Below are 25453 nucleotides of genomic sequence, written 5' to 3' on the forward strand. Positions count from 1 at the left end.
ATCCATTACTCTAAGGGAACCATGCTGGTGGTGGCAGACTGAGCTCTCTTGCAAATTCACTTTTAAATTGGACTTGTGGTTCATTTGAAAACGAAATCCAAATGATAGATGACTTTGGGGGACTCGTACACTAGGTGGTATTTTACAGATTAGTGTCAAATATTTCATGCTACCGTTGAATATTCAGTATCACCTGAATTGCTGTCTTTACTGCAATTTGAAATTAGATGCAAATATTCTGCCTACCACAGAAGGGTAATTTATGTGTGGAGCTTACACAGTACTTACTACATCATGTCTGAAATACTCTAGGTACTCCACCATTACCTACTACTAATAATAACGTGGTAGATCTAACAGAAAGGGACACAAATATTACACAAACAGAGAGAAACCAACACAATTCGGAAGAAATTCTGAGTGTATGTGAAATGCGGATATTAAACAGGAAGAAAATAAGTCAAATAATTCCATGAGTCCTGCCTGCTGACACAAGGACAAAAGGCCGGACACAAGGTGTGTGTGTGTGTGTGTGTGTGTGTCCGTGCCTGTGTGTGTGTGTATTTGTGTGTATTTGTGTGTTTGTGCATCTGTGTGTGTGAGTGTGTGTTTACACACCCACACCTCCATCAAGAATCACAGCGTGGCTGTATCTCAGAATGACCTCCAAGCCAGTCAGCAGCTGTGTGGAGCGCACAGCCACGTAGGTACACCATCACGGTGGCTGGCACACACAAGGCAAGCCAAACCCCCTCCGTTCTCAGCCCCCAACCCCTCCTACTGTTTCAGCCCTCTGTCTCTGTTGCGTCACCTTCTATCACCACAGCAGTACCACTCCCAGTAGTGTGACTCACATTCAGCTGGAGCCTCCTATCAGCTTCAGTCCAGTTTAGAGTCCAGGTTTCAACATATTGGGGAGGGGAAAATCTATCAAAATGCCAAGTCTTTTTTTGCAACAAAATAAGGGTCAGATTTACTCAGCATATGAATAAAATATGCAAATACGGTGAGTGTACAAAACATTAGAAACACCTTCCTAATATTGAGTTGCACCCCCCCTTTTGCCCTCAGAACAGACTCAATTTGCCGGGGCATGGACTCTACAGGGTGTCGAAAGCGTTCCACAGGGATGCTGGCCCATGTTGACTCCAATGCTTCCCACAGTTGTGTCAAGTTGGCTGGATGTCTTTGGGTGGTGGACCATTCTTGATACACACAGGAAACTGTTGAGCATGAAAAACCCAGCAGTGTTGCAGTTCTTGACACAAACCTGTGCGCCTGTCACCTACTACCATACCCCATTCAAAGGCACCTGCCCATTCACTCTCTGAATGGTCTCAATTGTCTCAAGGCTTGAAAATCCTTCTTTAACCTGTCTCCTCCCCTGCAGCTACACTGATTGAAGTGGATTTAACAGGTGACATCAATAAGGGATCATAGCTTTCACCTGGGTTCACCTGGTCAGTCTATGGCAGGTGTTCCTAATGTTTTGTACACTCTTATTTTTTAGCAAGGAAAATATCTGTATATCTGTTTGTCTGTCTGTCTGTCTGTCTATCTGTCTCTCCATCTCTCTCGCTGTCTGTCTGTCTATCTGTCTGTCTGTCTGTCTGTTTCACTGTCTGGAGGTATACCTGGGGACCACAGGGTGGTAGACCTACATTGGAACCTGTATTGGGAGGTGTGATGGGAACTGGAGTACTGGGATTTGGAATAGCTCCAAGCTGAACTGATGATGGCCAAACCTGAGGTCCTTGTAAAAGGCCAGTGAAACCGTACAGTATAGAGCCAGCCCTAGTCAGTCAGCCAGCCAGCCAGCCAGGCCATGTGTGATCAGGGGTTAAATTGAAGGGGAACAGAGTGGAACAGATGGGAACATACAGTGGGAATTGAAGCGATTCTCTCTTCAAAATGGTCATCGAAATAGCAACCCCTTTTTGGGACAGTTTTATAGCACTTTAAAACATAATTCCCAATTGAACCTCTTTGTGTGTGTAGGTGTGTGCGCGCGCTCACACTCACACATGCGCACCTGTGCACGTTTGTGTGCGTTGTGCATGTGCGTGTGTGAGTGCCGGCGCGCAAGTGTGCACTCAGCGTCGTCAACTGTTATTGTGTGAGCACTGTAGACCATCTCAAACATCTCACTATTTTTAAAATTAATTTATTCCCTTCATTTCAACTGTATACAAATCAAATTACCAGGACTTTGATTGTGTCAATAAATAAAAGATATCAGCCATGATGATTGGGATATTTCAATTGAGCCTCTATTTGACACACTGAACTTCATCTGACAGTTGTTCCATCTTTGATGTCTTGTATAAATGTGATCTCCCTACTGAAGCTCTATTAGTGTGCTAACTGGGACAGTTCAGCTCTAATTAGGACTCAGATAGATAATTCGACGTTGGTGCTATAAATATCATTTGGAGATACAGCACTAGGGCTAGTGGAATGAGTGCGTGTGTGTGTGTGTGTGTGTGTGTGTGGGGGGGTATTGATTTAGAGATTCTTCTCTAAATATGGGACAATGGGTATTGATTTCTTATTTGCAATTGTTTTATTTTTTATCAGCGCGCTATTATAAATAATCTCTAGATTAAAAGTATCTGCTTTGACAGATCCAATCTCATAGCCTACAATAGGCTACTGTAGCTTTTACTTGAACACAATCACGAGCTTCTGCTTATTTCCCAATACAATGTTGCCTCGATGTCTGTTGGTATAACAACTTAATAACCTTGCATAATTACCCCTTTACGCGGGACTTTGAATTTCGGGTCTTTGCAGCCAGACGCATGCGCAATGCGAGGCATACTGGTCAGTCTCCGAAGCAGCTGTTTCAGGGTTTGAAATTCCAACATGGCAGTGGCTGTGGTCAGGGTTGCCTGCGCTAACTTGGAATGGTATTAAATCGCACGCAGCATCGCTTAACCCACCGCACACCCATTCATCAGCAAACTCTACCGTGGATCGATGTTACTCTAACCCCAGAGGTCGACCTGTCGCACATACAGGTAAGCCTTTCCAGAACTGGATTCGAGATGTCCGCAATTAAAGTAGCGGATACTAGGCGAGTCTTGCCTCAGCAGGGAACCCAAGCGCTTTATCCGTAAAGACACCACCACCCTCCGAGACGCAAATAATCATACGGGATTTAACCATTCACAGTTAAAAACAAGTTTTAGTGGTTTTGCAATGCATTTATCAACGAGTTTGTTCGTTTTACGATTGTAAAGTAGCGTATTTGCGTTTTGGATTAGTGTCACTTAAAACCGCATGGGTATGTTGTGTTCTTATGTAGGCTATCCAAGGGCTATTGCTCGGTTCGAATGACAGTGCATGTGGGCGGATATTTGAATTGTTTCAAAGTAGCCAACTTTTATACATGCATACGGTGTATACAACAAGTATCGCTATGCATCATATCGTTCGCATGAGCGGATGCAATGTCACAGTTCTTGTGACACACCATCTACTTTTAAAGCACGAGAGTAGCCTATACTAGAACTTGTTTATTGTTATTAGGCTAGAGCGATATCACCACATGTTACTTTCTCAATAACATAATAACAGCAATCAATGCGCAAATGATCTGGTGTGAACCAAGTGGGTGCACCATCATATGATCTGCTTCCCCCTCTGCAGCGCTATCTAACAGCGTTTTGCTGCCAGGGTCCACTTTCTCTGTAATAGTATGCATGTAGGTTAGATGCGTGTTGAGTAGCCCTGACTAGAAGGGCTAAAACAACCTTTGGAATTCCTCCTCGTCCAAATTCCAATTCCAATGCTCTCCCCTCTTGTTCCCCGTTATTCGCAGCGAGAAATGATCAGTAGCAGCAGCGTCTATGGTAGGTTCTTTTTCCAATCTTTCATTTTATTAACTGTTGTTGTTATTTTTAAGTTGTGGTTGTTTTGGCCGTGGTTGTTTTCAAGCATGCGTTTTGTGTCAGTTTCTTTAAAATAATGACATAGGAAATATTACTGATGTATAATGTATATATTTTGCATGCGTGTACATTGTTTTGTGAGAGTTTAGCAATGTAGGCCTACATGATGATTTTTCCATGCTATTAGGCCTATCATCCTCAGGCTTTTATCCAAGTTAAGACGATTAGAAAATCAAAATCATTTTGCATCATTCTCTATCTAGGCCGAATTGTTGCCACTCTCGGAAAACAAATGATTAGTATATTATACCTAATGGAATATTCCTCGCATCAGATGGTCGCGGTGAATGTAAACGGACCCTTGACGTCTGTCTGTGCTGATTTTGGATGCACATAATTATGATGCCGATATGTTTTCGGAATTGCTGCAACCAGAACCCCTTTCACACGCTGAGCTTGGGCTAACACGAATGTCTCCCAAGTTCACTTGTTATGTAGGCTATATTCAGAATAGATTGGTCTGCTTAAATAATAACCAATATACCGGTACACATGTTATACTAATCTTCAAACGTTCAAAGTTCAAAGTATAATCAAATTATTAGGAGAATAGACTGTAATGTTAGCTTTTGTTAGTCTCATGATGTGACAAACAATCTGGAATGTAATCAAAATGTATCAGTAATTTATCAGTAATGTGTTTTAATAAAAATATGTATCTTATACCAGAGGCCTACCCTACAAATATGAATTATAGATAGTAATTGATAATTAACCTAATCAGAAATGGCAAACCACAGTTATTAAGCAGTTTTTAACTGTGTTAAGCAGCTATTAATAGCACATTAAGAGACGGTCTTTGTCACCATTAGGCCTTTATCAACATTGAACATTGAAATATATAGCCTAGTTAGGCTATTAGACACATATTTAAAATGGATAGAAGACTAGTAAGATGTTTTGCATCAAAACAAAAATATCCTAAATGAGTATGACAGTGATTCTACTTCTTCCTGAATATGTGAACATAGAAGATTTAGGCCTATCCCATTTCTGGACTGGCTTTGTGACATTGATCCATATGCATCATACAAACTATTATGCGAGGTGTGCAATTCAAAAGGGACAATAATAACTTTTTATGAAGTCACAAAAAATTATGTTTGTTGTTTAGGGAATGTACACAAGGTAGGCCAGATTTAATTTTATGCATCAACTCTAATTTGTATTTCTCTGTATGTTCTTACAGTCAAGTTAAGTTACCTAGAAATAACAAACAGGACTTTCTTCAACATCAACATTTTGTTAATTTGTCACTATATTTTTGCTTTTTGTTTTATACCTTAGTATATATATTAATGTTAATATTAGCATCTCTCTCTCTCTCTCTCTCTCTCTCTCTCTCTCTCTCTCTCTCTCTCTCTCTCTCTCTCTCTCTCTCTCTCTCTCTCTCTCTCTCTCTCTCTCTCTCTCTCTCTCTCTCTCTCTCTCTCTCTCTCTCTCTCTCTCTCTCTCTCTCTCAGAAATGCACCACAGTTCATTGTGTAGTTAGTCACATATGTTGGTTGACTATCCTTTTCCGCCCCCTTACTTTACTTATTTAATTCATTTCATGGAAAATCCACTGTATATTTGCTGAATGATAGAATAGACAATATTATTGGCATATTTCATTTCATTAGATTAGCCCACATAATGCAGCTTGTTATAGTGTAGGCTAATACAGCCATGAATTTCTCTGGAATAAAGGTGAAGACTGGTTTAGATTGAGATATGCCGTTGCATTGCAAAAATGTCCCTTGCTATAATGCTCTTGTTTGATTCATTCTCAAACGTCTTTTGCTTGATTTATACAGTACATCTGTTTTCTGTTTTCGATTCTATTACGCACATCATGGAGCCTGTTTGCAAATCAAAATATCTCAGTTTGGGCCCCTACAAATGAATGATCTCTTGTCGCATAAGTCAAGCCAAAAGCCTGTGTTCACATAAAATACTATTTATTACTTTTTTAAATCAGGCCAACTATCTGTACTGATATTTACTGGATTTCATTTTGTTATTTCCTAAATAAGGAAGTTGACGTTCTATGTTGTTTAGTGTAGTGATGGATAGTTGGTATGCACTGAGCAGTCCCCTAATGGTGTGTTTCCACCCGGTGGTTCTCCTGATAAATTGATAGAGTGAGGGAAGTTGTGGAGGCTACAGGCACAGAGAGTGACTTATACCCCATGTCATTTATACTGGCTGTTGCTGATGTAATGAGAGTTGTGTGTGTGTGTGTGGGACGGGGGGTGGAGTGTGTGTGTGTGTGTGTGTGTGTAGGTGTGTTGGATGTATGTGTGTGTGTGTGTGTGTGCATTCACTCTCGCATAGTAGTAGTATTGTAATGTTGTACTAAAGACCTAAGATCTAAAGATCTAAACACTAAAGATCACTATCCACTACACATCCCTACTATATTAGAAAATGAAACTGACAGCACCAATGATTCCCCTCATTATCTACGTAACGTGTCATTTTATGTCTTTGTCTGTCACGAGTTGCTAAGCCAGAACCCAGAAGCAGACCAGGACAAGGTAAGTTGAAACGAAGGTGAGTGTTTATTTACAAATTCAAGAGTGATGCTGAATACTCCAGGGAACAGAGCGGGCGGCGTTGATTAGTTGTTGGGGGTGCAGTGGTGGATCCCATCCTGGGTCGGCAGCCGCCGACCACCAGGCAGAGGTTGGATGAAGGTTCCGGACGGGTGACTGCAGATGGAACAAAACGGGGGTAAGTAAGCAACAAACCAACAAGGTGCAAAAACAACAAAACTAACGCTAGGCTCTAAGACTGATACTCTGGTAAACCTACTGTTCATGGCTAACGATCCGGCAGGGAATGGATGTTAGGCCAGAGCCTAAGAAGGGTGATGATCAGGACCAGGTGTGCAGATTGCTGATGGGATGCAGGTGCGGAAATCAAGAGAGCTCCCCGGAGCGTTCCAGAACCCTCGGGAAACTGGAGATCACGAGCAGAAAAAACTAGTCCACAGACAGGACCCGACTCAGACTGCCGGGATCGTTACAGTACCCCCCTCCGACGAACGCCACCGGGCGGACTCCCCGGAGCGCCAGGATGGAGGCGGTAGAAGTCACGGATGAGGTCAGCATCTAGGATCTGTCGCCGCGGAATCCAACTCCTCTCTTCAGGACCATACCCCTCCCAGTCCACGAGATACTGGAAACCCCGGCCCCGCCGTCGGGAATCCATGATGCGTCGCACCGTGTAGGCAGGACCACCTCCGATCATCCGAGGAGGAGGAGGAGGAGGCGGAGGAGGCAACAGAGGACTGAGGAAAACAGGCTTGAGGCAGGAGACATGAAAGGTGGGATGGACTCTGAGCGTCCTCGGTAGTTTGAGTCGAACTGCCACTGGATTGATCACCTTCTCCACCACAAACGGACCAATGAACCCGGTAACAACTTCCTAGACTCAGTCCGTAACGGAAGATCCCGTGTGGCCAACCAGACCCTATCTCCGATGGTATAGGTGGGAGCGGGGATCCGGCGACGATTCGCCTGGAGCTGATACCGGTCCGAAACTCTAAGGAGTGCCTTTCTGGCCCGATGCCAGGTCCGGTGGCAACGACGAATATGGGCCTGAACAGAGGGCACTGAGAGCTCCTTCTCCTGAGAAGGGAACAAGGGAGGTTGGTAGCCATACAGGCACTGGAAGGGAGACATCCCAGTGGCAGATGTAGGGAGAGTATTGTGGGCATACTCAACCCAAGGCAACTGAGAGACCCAGGAGGTGGGGTTGGAAGAGACCAGGCAGCGTAGCGTGGTTTCCATCTTCTGGTTGGCTCTCTCCGCCTGACCATTGGATTGGGGGTGAAAACCAGATGTGAGACTGACTGTAGCTCCAATGGCCAAACAGAAGGACTTCCAGACAGCAGAGGTAAACTGAGGGCCACGGTCGGAAACGATATCACTGGGCAACCCGTGGACCCTGAAAACCTCCCTAACCAGGATCTCGGACGTCTCCGAGGCAGAGGGAAGCTTGGCAATTGGCACAAAGTGGGCGAACTTGCTGAATCTGTCCACGATAGTCAGAACGACCGTGTTCCCCTCAGAAGCGGGCAACCCAGTGACGAAGTCCAGGGCCAGATGCGACCATGGTCGCCGGGGAATAGGAAGGGGGTGAAGTAGTCCAGAGCTGGGCCGATTGGTACTCTTATTCTGCGCACACACTGGACAGGCAGCAACAAAACCCCGAGTATCCTCGGCCATGGCAGGCCACCAAAAAGCGTCTGCGAAGAAACGCCATTGTCCGAGCCACGCCAGGGTGACAAGCCATCTTGCTGGCGTGGGACCATTTGAGGACAGCAGGACGAACCGACTCAGGCACAAACAACCGACCGGGTGGACCGTTACCGGGACCGGGCTGAGTCCGAAGGGCCGCCAGCACCTCCTCCTCAATCTTCCACATCACTGCTCCCACGACGCAGTTCCGGGGGAGAATTGTCTCGGTCTTGGACCCACTCTCCTCCGTCTTGGAGAACATCCGGGACAAGGCGTCCGCCTTGCCGTTCTTAGATCCAGGTCGGAACGTCAGGGAAAACTTGAATCGTCCGAAAAACAACGCCCACCTGGCCTGACGGGAGTTGAGACGTTTAGCCGATTGCACGTAAGCAAGATTCTTGTGGTCAGTCCAGACAATAAACGGTTGCTCCGCCCCCTCCAACCAGTGGCGCCACTCCTCCAAGGCAAGTTTCACCGCGAGAAGCTCCCGGTTACCCACATCGTAATTCCTCTCCGCAGGCGAAAGGCGACGAGAGTAGTAGGCGCAGGGATGGAGTTTACTGTCCGTGGAGCATCGCTGCGACAGGATGGCGCCAACTCCCACATCAGACGCGTCCACTTCAACGACGAACTGACGGGCCGTGTCCGGTTGAGAGAGAATCGGTGCGTTGGTGAATCGCCTCTTCAAATCCAGAAACGCTCGATCCGCCTCCGGATTCCACTTGAAGGTCCTGATACTGGAAGTCAAGGCAGTTAACGGAGCGGCCACACGGCTGTAATCCCGGATGAATCTGCGGTAGAAATTCGCAAACCCCAAAAATCTCTGGAGCTGCAATCTCGTACCGGGCTGGGCCCATTCCAGAACCGCTCTAACCTTCTCCTGGTCCATCCTAATCTCTCCCCTGGAGATGATGTACCCGAGAAAGGATGTCGTGTGGGCGTGAAACTCGCACTTCTCGGCCTTCACGAACAGGCGATTCTCCAACAATCGCTGCAGAACCTGCCGGACATGCTGGACGTGGTCGGAAGGTTCCTTCGAGAAGATCAGAATGTCATCCAGGTAAACAAACACAAAGAGACCGATCATATCTCTCAGGACGTCGTTCACCATACTCTGGAATACCGCTGGAGCATTGGTCAGTCCAAACGGCATCACCTGATACTCGAAGTGACCCATCGGTGTATTGAAACCCGTCAACCACTCGTCCCCCTCTCTGATCCGGACCATGTGATACGCATTGCGTAGGTCTAGCTTGGTGAACACCGTAGCACCCTGTAAGGAGTCGAAGGCAGAACTCATCAAGGGCAGGGGATACTTGTTCTTGACCGTGATGTCATTCAACCCCCGATAATCAATACACGGTCGAAGAGAGCCATCCTTCTTACCCACAAAGAAGAATCCTGCCCCCAGGGGTGATGACGAGGGACGAACGAGACCAGCAGCTAGGGACTCCTTGATGTAGGTCTCCAACGCCTCACGTTCAGGTCGGGAGATACTGTATAACCTTCCCTTGGGGTAGACAGCTCCAGGGAACAGGTTGATGGCACAATCATATGGTCGGTGGGGAGGGAGTGACAGAGCCTTCTGCTTACTGAAAACTTCCCCCAAATCGTGATATGTCTCGGGAACCAGGGACAAATCTGGGGGTTTAGCCTCAATCACCTGACTGGGAACCGAATGGGGACAGGCAGTCTTGAGACAGTTAGCATGACAATCAAGGCTCCAACTCGTTACCTTGCCCGTCACCCAATCGAACGTGGGATTGTGTTCCTTCAGCCAGGGGTATCCAAGGACCAGAGGAACATGGGAAGACGGCAGAATGAAGAATGAAATCATCTCAGAATGATTCCCCGACAACAGCATCTTAACCGGTTCAGTCCTCATCGTGATACGTGCCAGACTACTGCCGTCCAGAGTGGTAGCTTCAATGGCTTCCGGCAATTGCTCCTTGGAAAGCCCCAGCTGTTCCACCAACTCGGCATCTAGAAAGCTTCCATCGGCACCTGAATCGATAAAGCGTTAATCGCTAAGCTCTGATTCCTGTTCATAAGGGTAGCCGGGAAACGGGGTCTGACAGAGGTATTGAGAGGTCGAAACTGGCTCGCTAAAAGTCCTCCCAACTTTAGCGAGCCGCGCAGTTTGACGACCCGACTGGAACCTGAGAAGCTGATCGGTTGGACGGAACCCATTGCTTCTCCCTCCTTCGCTCTCGGACTCGATTATCCACCCGAATAGACAAGGCTACCAAGCTGTCCAGGTCACTAGGCTCCGGATAGGAGATCAACTCATCCTTGAGCTGCTCCGACAAACCCTGGTAAAAGGCCGCTTGCAGAGACTCCTCATTCCACCCACTCTCCACAGCCAACGTCTTGAACTCGATCACGAAGTCGGCCACGCTGCGAGTTCCTTGGCGAAGCGAAAACAGGCGCCTAGCTGCGTCCCTCCCTCGGACGGAATGGTCGAAGAGCTTCCTCATCTCGGCCGTGAACCCCTGGTATGAAGCCATGCGGGGATCCTGTCGTTCCCAAACGGCTGAAGCCCACTCCAGCGCTCGACCACGCAGCAACTCAATCATAAAGGCTATCCTAGCCTTGTCTGTGGCATAAGAGTAGGGCTGTAGATCGAACACTAATCCACACTGCATAAGGAAGGAACGGCATCTTCCCAGCTCCCCCTCACATTTATCCGGCGTCGGAACCTTGGGCTCACGGAAGGACACAGCTCCAGAAGCGGCAGGCGAGATGGGTGAAACCGGTAGTGGATCCTCCACCGGAAACTTGCGTTGGTTCTGGACCTCCGTCAGACCGGTAGAAAGGTTCCGAACTGACAACGCGATCCCCTGTAGTACCGTGCTATGATGGCCCAACATCTTCTCCTGCTGGGTAATGGCATGGCGAACAGAGTCCAGGTCCGCTGGGTTCATTACTGGCCGGATCGTTCTGTCACGAGTTGCTAAGCCAGAACCCAGAAGCAGACCAGGACAAGGTAAGTTGAAACGAAGGTGAGTGTTTATTTACAAATTCAAGAGTGATGCTGAATACTCCAGGGAACAGAGCGGGCGGCGTTGATTAGTTGTTGGGGGTGCAGTGGTGGATCCCATCCTGGGTCGGCAGCCGCCGACCACCAGGCAGAGGTTGGATGAAGGTTCCGGACGGGTGACTGCAGATGGAACAAAACGGGGGTAAGTAAGCAACAAACCAACAAGGTGCAAAAACAACAAAACTAACGCTAGGCTCTAAGACTGATACTCTGGTAAACCTACTGTTCATGGCTAACGATCCGGCAGGGAATGGATGTTAGGCCAGAGCCTAAGAAGGGTGATGATCAGGACCAGGTGTGCAGATTGCTGATGGGATGCAGGTGCGGAAATCAAGAGAGCTCCCCGGAGCGTTCCAGAACCCTCGGGAAACTGGAGATCACGAGCAGAAAAAACTAGTCCACAGACAGGACCCGACTCAGACTGCCGGGATCGTTACATTGTCAGAAGCGCTGTAATAGTTGCTCAAGGAGATAATGAAGAGGATAATAGATATATTAGAGAGGGTTAAAGAAAATGGTCTTTACAAACAGAGACACTAATATATAACAGTCTCCTCGCGATGTCTTTGTTTATCTAGCTAGTGATTTTCCCTCTGACTCAGAATGAATACAGAGAGCGGTTTGGTGTTAAGGCTAGCTGGACTATTCCCTGTGGGACTAAAGACAGGAATTTGCCTGACAGTTTCTATCCATCTGTAATGTTTACCATTAAAGCCCTCTCTCTTTACGTTCCAAAATTACTCCCTTGCATATACTGAACCCTGGGGAATTACTGCTGAGGAGGATGTATGTAGATATTTTCCTTGTAATGTTAAAGAAAGAGACATTTGTCAGACGCTCTCACTAGCAAATATCAGTGGACTTCTCTCGTCTGCCGCTCCTGACAAAGGCTTCAAATGAGATCTAGGCAGGGTTGTCATCTTTTAGCAAATATGTTAAGTGTTGTCTTTTGTACTCTCCCCGTTTCAGCTCACTCAAACCCCTCTCTCTCAAATCCCTCTCACTATATTTTTGCTTGTTGTTTTATACCTTAGTATATAGATTAATATTAATATTAGCATCTCTCTCTCTCTCTCTCTCTCTCTCTCTCTCTCTCTCTCTCTCTCTCTCTCTCTCTCTCTCTCTCTCTCTCTCTCTCTCTCTCTCTCTCTCTCTCTCTCTCTCTCTCTCTCTCTCTCTCTCTCTCTCTCTCTCTCTCTCTCTCTCTCTCTCTCTCTCTCTCTCTCTCTCTCTCTCTCTCTATCCCCAAAGACTAGTCCCTGGACTTGTGGCAGCTGGCTATGTTGTCCTTGTGCGTGTCTCTCTGTGTGTGCTGACAACTCTCTCAGTGATCTAAGTTAGAGCTGCACACAGTGCTGGAAACGGGAGGCAACTGTCTGTTGCTATACTGTCCGTGAGACGAAGATGAACGGCCGCCAATCCGTAAATCCTTGACATCCAGCCTCCCCCTCCTCGCTCTTCTCCTCCTCATCCTCATCCTCATCCTCATCCTCATCCTCATCCTCCTCCTCCTCCTCCTCCTCCTGGTCCTCCTCCATTTCTTTTGGATCAGTCTGTCAGCTCCGGCTGTCTGATTAGATGTTTTTTTGTGTTTGGTGTTCCTCTGAATGACAGTGTATGGGCAAAGGCATTCTTTTGGAAAGTATGATAGTCCCAGAGACAAACGGCTAAATCCTTCCTCTAGCCATTTGAACAGTGATCCGTTTGTTCTTCCCCTCCCTCAGACTGTTGTCATGCTGTTATCATTCTGAGTGCTGACAGCCCTGTGTCTTGTGAGGGTTTAGGAGAGAAAGAGGTCTCCTGATATACAATATCTGGTTTAGTACTGTAATACTTGTTACTGTATCTGGGCTAGGAGCAGATATACAATGCCTTCAGAAAGTATTCAAACCCATTTTACTTTTTCTAAATGTTGTTGTGTAACAGCCTGAATTTAAAATGAATTAAATTGAGATTTGTTGTCACTGGCCCACACACAATACCCCATAATGTCAAAGTGGAATTATGTTTTTTGACATTTTTACAAATTAATAAAAAATGAAAAGCTGAAATGTCTTGAGTCAATAAGTATTCAAACCCTTTGTTATAGCAAGCCTAAATTAGTTCAGGAGTAAAAATGTGCTTAACAAGTCACATAATAAGTTGCATGGAGTCACTCTTTTTTAACTACCTCATATCTGTACCCCATATGCAATCATCTGTAAGGTCCCTTAGTCGAGCAGTGAATTTCAAACACAGATTCAACCACAAAGACATGGGAGGTTTTCCAATGCCTCGCAAAGAAGGGCACCTATTGGTAGATGAGTTAAAAAAAAGCAGACATTAAATATCTCTTTTAGCATGGTGAAGTTATTAATTCCACTTTGGATGGTGTATCAATACCCCCAGTCACTACAAAGATACAGGCGTCCTTCCTAACTCAGTTACCGGAGAGGAAGGAAACTGCTCAGGAATTTCACCATGAGGCCAATGGTGACTTTAAAATACTTACAGAGTTTAATGGCTGTGATAGGAGAAAACTGAGGATGGATAAACAACATTTTAGTTACTCAACAACACTAAACTAATTGACAGTGTGAAAAGAAGGAAGCCTGTACAGAATACAAATATTCCCAAACATGCATCCTGTTTGCGACAAGACACTAAAGTAATGCTGCAAAAGAATTGACAAAGCAATTCCCTTTTTGTCCTGAATACAAAGTGTTATGTTTGGGGCAAATCCAAGACAACACATTACTGAGTAACACTCTCCATATTTTCAAGCATAGTGGTGCCTGCATCATGTTAAGGGTGTTCTTGTAATCGTCAAGGACTGGGGAGTTTTTCAGGACAAAAAAAAGAAACTGAATGGAGCTAAGCACAGGCAAAATCCTAGAGGAAAACCTGGTTCATTCTGCTTTCCACCAGACACTGAGAGATTAATTCACCTTTCAGCAGGACAATAACCTAAAACACAAGGCCAAATCTACACTGGAGTTGCTTACCAAGAAGATAGTGGATGTTCCTGAGTGGCCTAGTTACAGTTTTGACGTAAATCTACTTGAAAATCTATGGCAAGACCTGAAAACGGTTGTCTAGCAATGACCAACAACCAATTTGACAGAGCTTGAAGAATTTTGAAAAGAATAATGGGAAATGTTGCACAAGCCAAGTGTGGAAAGCTCTTAGAGACTTAACTAGAAAGACTCACAGCTGTAATCGCTGCCAAAAGGTGTTTTTACAAAGTATTGACTCAGGGGTGTGAATACTTATGTAAATCAAATATTTCTGTATTTAGTTTTCAATAAACATATTTTCACTTTGTCATTATGGGTATTGTGTGTAAATGCATGAACAAATTTGATCCATATTGAATTCAGGCTGTTACACAACAGAATGTGGAATAAGTCAAGGGGTATGAATACTTTCTGAAGGCACTGTACTTTAGGTATCACCACATACCCAGTGATAAGAGGAGGGATGCCTTCTTTGTATGCATGGATGTTCTCATTATGCTGACGATAGTCAACACTTTGTATTCATTAGCCTATTTAGTATTTTGAGTATACTATTTTGAGTGGGCCCCATTATTGTAAAATCTTTTTATTTAGTTTTTCCCCCATCATTCAAAATGTATGCCTCCATTAAATTAGTAGAGTAGTAAAGGAGTGGTGGGGCCTGGAAGGAGAAGCAGTCTCAGACAACGGTCCACTAACGACCAACTACCGTTTAAAACACTTTACCCATCAAGCAACTATACTCATCTGTGAACACTGAGACCGACAGCACACATCTCGGGAACAACGCACTGTTTCTTCATCCAGAGTTGGTGTGAATACAGGAATTAAAATAATATCTTCCCTGTGCATGGCAAGTGCTCAAAGTGTTTGAAGTTCCCCTGTTTTTTATGTAATGCACCATTTTCATAGGTTTAATCAAATCGAAGCTATGGATTTTTTCTCTCTCTTTTTTTCACTGCCCATTCAGAATTTTAATCAGTTATTTCTCACCCCACGTGGCTTCTCTCCTGCTCAATCTCTCCGTACTACCCATGGCTAAGATTCTCTCATAGATATTAACACATTCTACCGAGATGATGGGAAAAGTTAAATATGCTAAAGACTTATTAAAGCTAACGTCCCGTTACCGGATATTCGGCTTCGTTAGATCCACAATAGAACACGGCTTATCCTGTACATTGTATTTTCAAATGAGACCTTCTGCGATTCTAATTAAGTTATTGATATGGACATCTGAGTTAAACGGTGCATTGATATGCGGAGCGGCCTCGCGTTCATTTGCCTGATGATGGAACCAGTTATTAAACGATGACTGCTTTTTTCAGGGCTGCTGGGGGGAGAGAAAAAGACAGCAGCAGAGAGAGAGAGAGAGAGAGAGAGAGAGAGAGAGAGAGAGAGAGAGAGAGAGAATTGAGTCATCTCTCATCTCTCTTCTGCCTGTGATCTGATCCTATAACCTACTCTCTGCGTCTCGGATGGTGTACGGCTTGATTAGGCAGACGATCATTGGAGAATCGCACGATATCTCTCTCTCTCTCTCTCTCTCTCTCTCTCTCTCTCTCTTGTCAGCCGCGGTCAAGTAAGTCCCTGCCTGGCATTTTCCTTCACCCAGCCCCTCTCTCCGCAGAGTGTGTGTGTGTGTGTGTCTGACAGCTTGGCAGGATGCCAGGGGATGGCACAAAGGACCTTGAGTGGCTGGGCTGGCTGGGTTTGTGTGTGTGTGTTTGTGTGTGCGGCACGGCCAGCACGGCAGCCTGTGGCCTCTCTCCGGGAGGGAGGGGAGAGAAACAGACAGCGAGGACGGAGGAGAGGAGTGTTTTGTAAAGTGCCGCGTCCAGCAGAAGCGTGTGCATAATCAGGTTGATCTGCGGGGGACCTGTGGAGAAGGGTGTGTGTCTGTGTGTGGCAATGTGTATGCAAGCATGTTTGTGTCTTTGTGGGTGTGCGTGCCTATTTGTGTGTTAGAGTCTATCAGTGTGTGTGTGTGTGTGTGTGTGTGTGTAGCAGTAGGGTGTCGGGTGCAGGGTTTGGCTGCATGGAGAATGTAGACTCTGCTAATGATGGTATGCGCTGGGTAATGAGATGCAGCTCTGAGCTCCTCAACCTGGTTTCATACATTATCCATATAGGCAGATACACGCGTGGTATTGACTTTTGAGTGGGTGTGCATCAGTCGTGGGAGTTGTTTTGGGTCAAAGAGGCAGATTTTTTAAAACCCAACCGATTCACTTGCTTCCATTATTTTGAAAAGGTTTTGTTTGACATGTTTTTCTCAAGTAGAAAATATATCCTCTTACACTTTTAACTCACCACTCCCTTGTTTTAGTCTTATTGATAGAAAATGATAGAAAACATGCTAAAATCAGTGTGTGTGTGTGTGTTCTTCTTGTGTGTGTTTCTGTTCTTAGAGTGGGTATGTCAAAACAACCTCATCACATTTAGAAAGAGTGTTGAATTGAGAGACTTGGCCAAATTCCATCCTCCACCCGGTTGACACATTAATCCTGTTCTCCACACTCCTCCAGGCCAATGAGAGGCCTGGGGGGTCTCAATGACATGATTACTAATGTGTGCTTTGGAAAAAGGAGTGCCATTGTATCCTGCAAAGCTCATAAACCACTGTATGATTTGTCCATTGTTATCAAATCACTTTGCTTTCTCCAAGAACTAGGCGTTTCACTGAAGGCTTAATGCTTTTGAAACCGTCAGCGACGGATTCGAGTTCCTCTTTTGTTACTTAGGCCGGGAAACTGCCAAGAGCGCTGAGCTGAATATTGTTGTCAGGATGGAAAAGGGGGGTATTGCCAGCAGAGTCCATTGAGCCGGCTGAATGGACCATTCATATTTAAGAAGAATTACCCAGACTCCATATTGTTGGCGCAACAAGGCTAAACTCTCTCCAACAAGGGCGGGATTGTGGGTATTTTGGCGAGTTGTGAAAGTGTAGAATGGGTCCTTAAAAATGTGAAAAATAACTGCAGTGGGCCGTATGAAAGGAATAAAATATTGTTTGCAATATTATGAAAAGTGGTGTGAGTATTTTTGAAGTGGTAATAGATAGGGCTGGGAATTGCCAGGGACCTCACGATACAATATTATCACGATACTTAGGTGCCGATACAATATGTATTGTGATTCTCACAATTCTATATGTATTGCGTTTTGATACTGTGATTTTATTGCAATTGGATGTTTTAAACATATTGCTCTTCATATGTCTGCTGCAGAGAGAGAAGAGAGAACATGAGTAAACTAGTTATGATCAGTCAGGGAAATAAAAGTGCTGAAAACATGTTGGCTCACTATTTAAAAAGAAGATGGAGAACAAGCTATAAAGGAAAAATACTGGAGTTTTGGTGCAGGTACAGCCAACTAGCGCAAAAATAATATTGCAATATTGTCAAAACGATACGATATGAAATATCATCAAAAAGAATATGTAACTGGATTGATTTTTTCACCCATCACTAACTGGTAACTGTACATTTACCTTAGGGTCGGACATATTTGTCATTTTAGAGCTATCTAGAGGTGACAGTTTTATGGTTGTAATTCAAAGCACCACATCAAATTCACAATGTATTGTTAAGAAAGCAAAGGTTCACTTACTGTTTGCTGCTCAAAATGGGTTTTATTGAAGCTAGTGATACAGCAACATTTCAACTGATCAATTTTTGTCTATCTCCTGTGCCAATGTCAGTCATCCCTCTCTTTTCATGAATTTTACAATGTAACTCAGTTATTTGCTACAGAACACCTTTCCCCAGCATTTTCCACTAATAATTGTAATAGCCGAATATCCCTAACAGACATAACCTTTAGAAGGTACTACATTTACATTTACATCATTTACCCAGCTAACACATTTTGGTTCCAAGAACGTTGTAGGAAAACCAAAGGAGAACCTTTAGGGAATGTTACGGGAATGTTCTGTGCTAGCTGGATACAGTACCACACCCTTGAATTTGTTCTGTAAGCATTAGAATCCCTGCTCCCTTGGAAGGCAGTCCAGTCCTGTATTCAGTCCAGTATTAGCTTGCTAGGCTATAGGCCTTAGCATAATGTCATCTAGTCTAGGGCCTTTATGTCATCCTGGCCATGCATTCACCCGGGTATTAATCACCACTGTGGATCTGCGTCTTAGAGGCTTATCAAATTTATTGTTTGGCTGCCCGGGACTGTAATGGGTGTTTAATTACTCAATAAAAGTGCTTTTATGGATTCCAGTCCTCCCGTGTGTCGAGCAAATGGTATTGATCTGGCTCTCCGCTGCAACATGATCGCCTGTGAAGGAGAATTAGAGCTGCCCGCCTGCCTGCCAATGGGCCTGCTCGTTCATTAGTAGCACATTACATACTGGGTTGGTTAAGACATCAGATTGGTAAGATGAGGGTCAACAGACAAGACACACAGTTAGCTACTGTACCATAACTGTGTAGATTTCCAGATATTACACATTTACCGTAAGGTAGTCTGATTTCAATAGAATCATTATCAATATGGTTATGTGCTGTTCTGTTAGCACAATTAAGACACTCTCCTTTGAATTGCTATAAGCTGTTTCGGCGACTGCATATATATGGACATTGTTAATCTAGCTGAGATAGCGTTAAGCTCTGAGATATCTACCTGCTAAACGGCATGTTTCTGTAATCTGTATGCCCATTGTGGTGTCCCAGGCACAATGCTCATAATGCCGTATTTCTCCAGCCCTCCCCCTAACGATTACAGGGGTGTGAAATGATCCTAACATGAGGGAAAATGTATGTATATTAGGATTTTATAATAGTTGAGTGTTATCTGTAAGTAGGTCTTTCATTGTGTGTGCGTGCATGCGTACATGCATGAAGTGACAGTACCATGTATCTGCTTTTGCAATCTCTTGATTATTAGGCCACACCTGAATAACGCGATAACGACTACATCTATTCCTTACTACTGTAATTTGGGGTTCACTGGTGGAGTCATTTGAGAGTAAGCTTATAGTTCACCTAAGGCAAATCAATCTTAGTCTCTCTCATGTCTTCGAGTGTTGCAAATGAATGTTTCCCCACTTAACAGTGAGACAGAGGAGTCAGTGTGGAGATGTTAGTGAAAAAAGAGATGACTGTGTAGCTTGGGGGAGACGGACTTCAACGGACCATAATAGCAGCATTGTCCAATATGGACTACAGTGCCTTTGTAGATAAAGGGATTGTCATGGCGATTCACTTGAACACAGACATGAGTGAAATGTGCTCAGACTGTGGATAATATGAAATTATTCTCACCACTCGCAACTGTAGTTGAAGGCCTATGTATTGTGCTGGTGGTCAGGGAGAGATATTTTACTGTTGTATTTTATAGAGATCAGATGTAGAGCTTAGTGTCCGTGTGTGGCCACATCAATCATCAACCACACTCCATCAGTTGTAGATAACCTAAGATGATTATTACTTCAGTCCTGGGATTGTTGTTTTCCACAACATATCTTTCAGATTGTCAAATATCCCTAGCTTGCATTAAACATCACATAGATTACTATATGGTTAGCAGTCAAATAATTATTTTGATTAAAAGAAAAATAACGTTAATTTGACATGGAATGGGTTATCTACATACTTGTGTGCATTTGAATTAGTCTATGTCTGATTAATGTACATGAGCAATCTATAAACATGAAGATATGCATATTCCCTCCCCTTTTACCCTCATGTACCCTCCCAGTACCATCTCTGTGGTCAGAGTGAGTGTTGCCGAAGACTATTAATTCAGTGCTGAACCAGTGAACTAAGTAATCTGAATGTGCAAGAGGGACAGGCCTATTGGTTTACAAATCAATTGGCTGCATGTTCATGCCATTAGGTTGACATGTTACGGACGCAGTAAGAAGTGGTCGTAGAGGCAGGCTGTGGTTTGTTCCCCTGCTCCCCTGGACCTAGTCCAGCTTCTAGACTCGTTTATCTCTTTTTCCATTCTTTCTCTCTATCTTTTCTTCGCTCCACCACTGTTTGGCTATTCTCAGTGGATGAGTGCTTCAGGGGATATTGCTTACAGGAAAGTGTTTGTGTGTGTGTGTGTGGAGAGCGGAGATATTTTGGCCAATGAACCCTTGTTTAGCTCCATCCTCCAGTTCTGCTTTCTTGGAGTGAGTAAGTGCTCCCCAGGGAGAGGGGGCCGTAGTTTACCCAGGCTTAATACACACACACACACACACACACACACACACACACACACACACACACACACACACACACACACACACACACACACACACACACACACACACACACACACAGGCTGGCTCAGTGATGTGTGGTGCTGTGGGTTAGAAAACAAACGTAATCTTAACAGATTCCCATGTTGGACACTGCCTCATAGCCTCATTTTACTTGGCTGAAGTCAATTTCGGAATATGTTTGAATAGGTAATTTAATACAATGTTCAAAATGGCCCGCCCCTATAATAAGGCCCATTGCAAAATGTTAGCAATCCTATATGTCATTCACTACAGGTACCTGTGTGAGCGAGGCTAGCTGGGCTAGGATGTTGTAATTGGGTGTGAGCTAGGTTAGCTGGGCTAGCATGTTGTAATTGGGTGTGAGCTAGGCTAGCTGGGCTAACATGTTGTAATTCACTACAGTTACCTGTGTGAGCTAGGCTAGCTAGGCTAGCATGTTGTATTTCACTACAGGTACATGTATGAGCTAGGCTAGCTGGGCTAGCATGTTGCTCCATCCTCCAGCTCACACAGGTACCTGTAGTGAATTACAACATGCTAGCCCAGCGAGGCTTGCTCACCCGGTACTCTACCTTGCACCTTAGAGACTGCTGCCCTATGTACAGTGGGGAGAACAAGTATTTGATACACTGCCGATTTTGCAGGTTTTCCTACTTACAAAGCATGTAGAGGTCTGTCATTTTTATGATAGGTACACTTCAACTGTGAGAGACGGAATCTAAAACAAAAATCCAGAAAATCACATTGTATGATTTTTAAGTAATTAATTTGCATGTTATTGCATGACATAAGTATTTGATCACCTACCAACCAGTAAGAATTCCGGCTCTCACAGACCTGTTAGTTTTTCTTTAAGAAGCCCTCCTGTTCTCCACTCATTACCTGTATTAACTGCACCTGTTTGAACTCGCTACCTGTATAAAAGACACCTGTCCACACACTCAATCAAACAGACTCCAACCTCTCCACAATGGCCAAGACCAGAGAGCTGTGTAAGGACATCAGGGATAAAATTGTAGACCTGCACAAGGCTGGGATGGGCTACAGGACAATAGGCAAGCAGCTTGGTGAGAAGGCAACAACTGTTGGCGCAATTATTAGAAAATGGAAGAAGTTCAAGATGACGGTCAATCACCCTCGGTCTGGGGCTCCATGCAAGATCTCACCTCGTGGGGCATCAATGATCATGAGGAAAGTGAGGGATCAGCCCAGAACTACACAGCAGGACCTGGTCAATGACCTGAAGAGAGCTGGGACCACAGTTTCAAAGAAAACCATTAGTAACACACTACGCCGTCATGGATTAAAATCCTCAGCGCACGCAAGGTCCCCCTGCTCAAGCCAGCGCATGTCCAGGCCCGTCTGAAGTTTGCCAATGACCATCTGGATGATCCAGAGGAGGAATGGGAGAAGGTCATGTGGTCTGATGAGACAAAAATAGAGCTTTTTGGTCTAAACTCCACTCGCCGTGTTTGGAGGAAGAAGAAGGATGAGTACAACCCCAAGAACACCATCCCAACCGTGAAGCATGGAGGTGGAAACATCATTCTTTGGGGATGCTTTTCTGCAAAGGGGACAGGACGACTGCACCGTATTGAGGGGAGGATGGATGGGGCCATGTATCGCGAGATCTTGGCCAACAACCTCCTTCCCTCAGTAAGAGCATTGAAGATGGGTCGTGGCTGGGTCTTCCAGCATGACAACGACCTGAAACACACAGCCAGGGTAACTAAGGAGTGGCACCGTAAGAAGCATCTCAAGGTCCTGGAGTGGCCTAGCCAGTCTCTAGACCTGAACCCAATAGAAAATCTTTGGAGGGAGCTGAAAGTCCGTATTGCCCAGCGACAGCCCCGAAACCTGAAGGATCTGGAGAAGGTCTGTATGGAGGAGTGGGCCAAAATCCCTGCTGCAGTGTGTGCAAACCTGGTCAAGACCTACAGGAAACGTATGATCTCTCTAATTGCAAACAAAGGTTTCTGTACCAAATATTAAGTTTTGCTTTTCTGATGTATCAAATACTTATGTCATGCAATAAAATGCAAATGAATTACTTAAAAATCATACAATGTGATTTTCTGGATTTTTGTTTTAGATTCCGTCTCTCACAGTTGAAGTGTACCTATGATAAAAATGATAGACCTCTACATGCTTTGTAAGTAGGAAAACCTGCAAAATCAGCAGTGTATCAAATACTTGTTCTCCCCACTGTACATAGTCATTGAACACTGGTCACTTTAATCATGTTTACGTACTGTTTTACCCACTTTATATGCATATACTGTATTCTAGTCATGGATCATCTGATATAACTACTGCTGTACACACCTTTCCTATTCATATACTGTCCATACTGTCTATACACACCATTATATACATTTACACTGTATATATTTATACTCCGGACTCTGACATTGCTCGTTAAATGTCTTAATTTTAATTTTTTGGATTTGTGTGTATTGTTTTGGATTGTTACGTATATTGCACTGTTGGAGCTACAAACATAAGCATTTTGCTGCACCTGCAAAAGCATCTGCAAAATATGTGTACCTGTGTACGCGATCAATAAAATGTCATTTGATTTGTAATTGGGTGTGAGCTAGGCTAGCTGGGCTAGCATGTTGTAATTGGGCTAATGTGTAGAGCTAGGCTAGCTGAGCTAGCATGTTGTAATTGGGCTAATGTGTAGAGCTAGGCTAGCATGTTGTAATTGGGCAAATGTGTAGAGCTAGGCTAGCTGAGCTAGCATGTTGTAATTGGGCTAATGTGTAGAGCTAGGCTAGCTGAGCTAGCATGTTGTAATTGGGCTAATGTGTAGAGCTAGGCTAGCATGTTGTAATTGGGCAAATGTGTAGAGCTAGGCTAGCTGAGCTAGCATGTTGTAATTGGGCTAATGTGTAGAGCTAGGCTAGCTGAGCTAGCATGTTGTAATTGGGCTAATGTGTAGAGCTAGGCTAGCTGAGCTAGCATGTTGTAATTGGGCTAATGTGTAGAGCTAGGCTAGCTGAGCTAGCATGTTGTAATTGGGCTAATGTGTAGAGCTAGGCTAGCTGAGCTAGCATGTTGTAATTGGGCTAATGTGTAGAGCTAGGCTAGCTGAGCTAGCATGTTGTAATTGGGCTAATGTGTAGAGCTAGGCTAGCATGTTGTAATTGGGAAAATGTGTAGAGCTAGGCTAGCTGGGCTCTCTCTCTCTCTCTCTCTCTCTCTCTCTCTCTCTCTCTCTCTCTCTCTCTCTCTCTCTCTCTCTCTCTCTCTCTCTCTCTCTCTCTCTCTCTCTCTCTCTCTCTCTCTCTCTCTCTCTCTCGCTCTCTCTCGCTCTCTCTTTCTGTTAGCCCCCCCCCCTCTCGCTGATTGTCTGAAAGTGTGATCACAGTAAGGTAGGAGATGACTGACTTATGGCACTACTGTGTTGTCCAGAGGAAGGAGGTAGATGTTGCCCCTAGCAACTGATTTAGGGTCAGATATTTTCACTAAAGCTAATGATGTCATCCCCTCAGCACTTTCACTTTGACCATTACAAAGCCATTTTAGACGTTCTCATTCAAATCAATGGTCTAGTTTTTTGAAGTGAGATACTGGTCAAATGTTTGATGGTGCTCACAAGAAAAGTGTGTTTCTAATATCCGTTTTATACTGGTTTATCTGTAGTACAGCTTAGACCACTCTAACACCTATCGGGTACATTAACAGTGAATGTGATTAAAGCCAGAGATCGATAGGGAGTGACACACTGCTGGTGGGTGTCACCAGAGGTGTGTGTGTTTATGTGTGCTCGCGCATGTGTGTGTGTGTATGTGTGTTTGTGTGTGTGTGTGTGTGTCACGGTGCAGCCACCCCAGTAATGTGAGAGCAGACGCTGCCTGTTAACAGGCCTACAGCTGCTGTCAGGCACTCTCTCTAACTCTGTTAGGGATCTTATTGATTGCTCATTATTACTGTTCCCTGAAAGATGAGCTTCCCTTATGATTACATTAAATCTGCTCTCTCTTATTCCTCTGAGACACCGTCTGGCTTATTGCTACCCCCCATCACGCTCCAACCGCCGAGATGCCATGTTAAGGTGTAGGTAGGCGTTTTGTAATCGCCACAGTTTTGACTGTTTAGTTTGATGCTTCCAAATACCTGTCTGGAAAACGTTTGAGGAATTGACTAACCTGTTCTGTCTGTGAAATGGAAATAAGCGATGATTGATATTCTTTTTGTCAATTGTAATTATACTTTTTGCCGAACTTACAATAATGATTTTTAGATTTCCTCCCCAGCTATCCACTAATTTAATGTAATAATAAAACAGTTATTGTAAAACAAAATGGAAAATAGAGGATAAGAGATTAAATAATGACTAATGACATTGACACTAAGAAAATTGTTTTAAAATGATGCAAGTATCAGTGTCTTTCCTCTTCCTGTGGTGTGATATCATGTTTGAGTTGTCTGAAATATTGATCAGTAAGTCACAAGCTGGTTCTATAAAAGTTGGACTTTTCCAAATCTACCCCTCAGTCTCAGAGCTGCATCAGAGGCCATCTTATCACTCAGTCCAGATGAATTATTCAAAGGAATCGACTGCGTCAGTTCAGTCTGAGAACCTGTGATGCTGTTACGCTGACTGACTGGCTGGCTTGATATTCACTCAGAGAACTGTAATGGATGTCCTCATAGAGTCAAACTAACAGCTCACTCCAACTTCCAAAGACACGGGAGCAAAGAGACTGAAATATGTGTGCTGTAGTTTGGTTGGTGTTATTTCTATTTTGAGAGTGTGTGTGTGTGTGTGTGTGTGTGTGTTGCGGCTCCTCAACGGTAGACTGGGGAACGGTAGTGAGAATCTCTTGCCCCCTCGACACGTCTAGCTCAGTCTCAATGCCACAGATCGATGGCCATATTGATCCACTGTTTGAGTGTTTAGACAACCTGTGTGAATTCCACCAGAATGAAATCCACATTGAATTCAAAGTAGAGGTATTTCAGACTCCAATGGAGTCTGGAATTAGCCAATGGTTTCGTCATTTTTT

The 25453-nt window shown here is 44.5% G+C and overlaps 1 protein-coding gene across 1 annotated transcript in view; it reads left to right on the forward strand.

Moving 5' to 3' along the window:
- Positions 1 to 2866: 2866 nt before the first annotated feature.
- Positions 2867 to 25453, forward strand: part of LOC121558102 (fidgetin-like) — a 39574-nt gene continuing 16987 nt past the window's right edge. The window contains exons 1-2 of the mRNA XM_045225837.1: positions 2867 to 3020; positions 3824 to 3854. Of these exons, the coding sequence (XP_045081772.1) occupies positions 2907 to 3020; positions 3824 to 3854 (145 nt within the window). The 5' untranslated portion in view covers positions 2867 to 2906. The remainder of the gene's footprint in view (positions 3021 to 3823; positions 3855 to 25453) is intronic.

The sequence above is a fragment of the Coregonus clupeaformis genome, chromosome 16, assembly GCF_020615455.1.
Source record: "Coregonus clupeaformis isolate EN_2021a chromosome 16, ASM2061545v1, whole genome shotgun sequence".
In the NCBI taxonomy this organism is placed as follows: domain Eukaryota; kingdom Metazoa; phylum Chordata; class Actinopteri; order Salmoniformes; family Salmonidae; genus Coregonus; species Coregonus clupeaformis.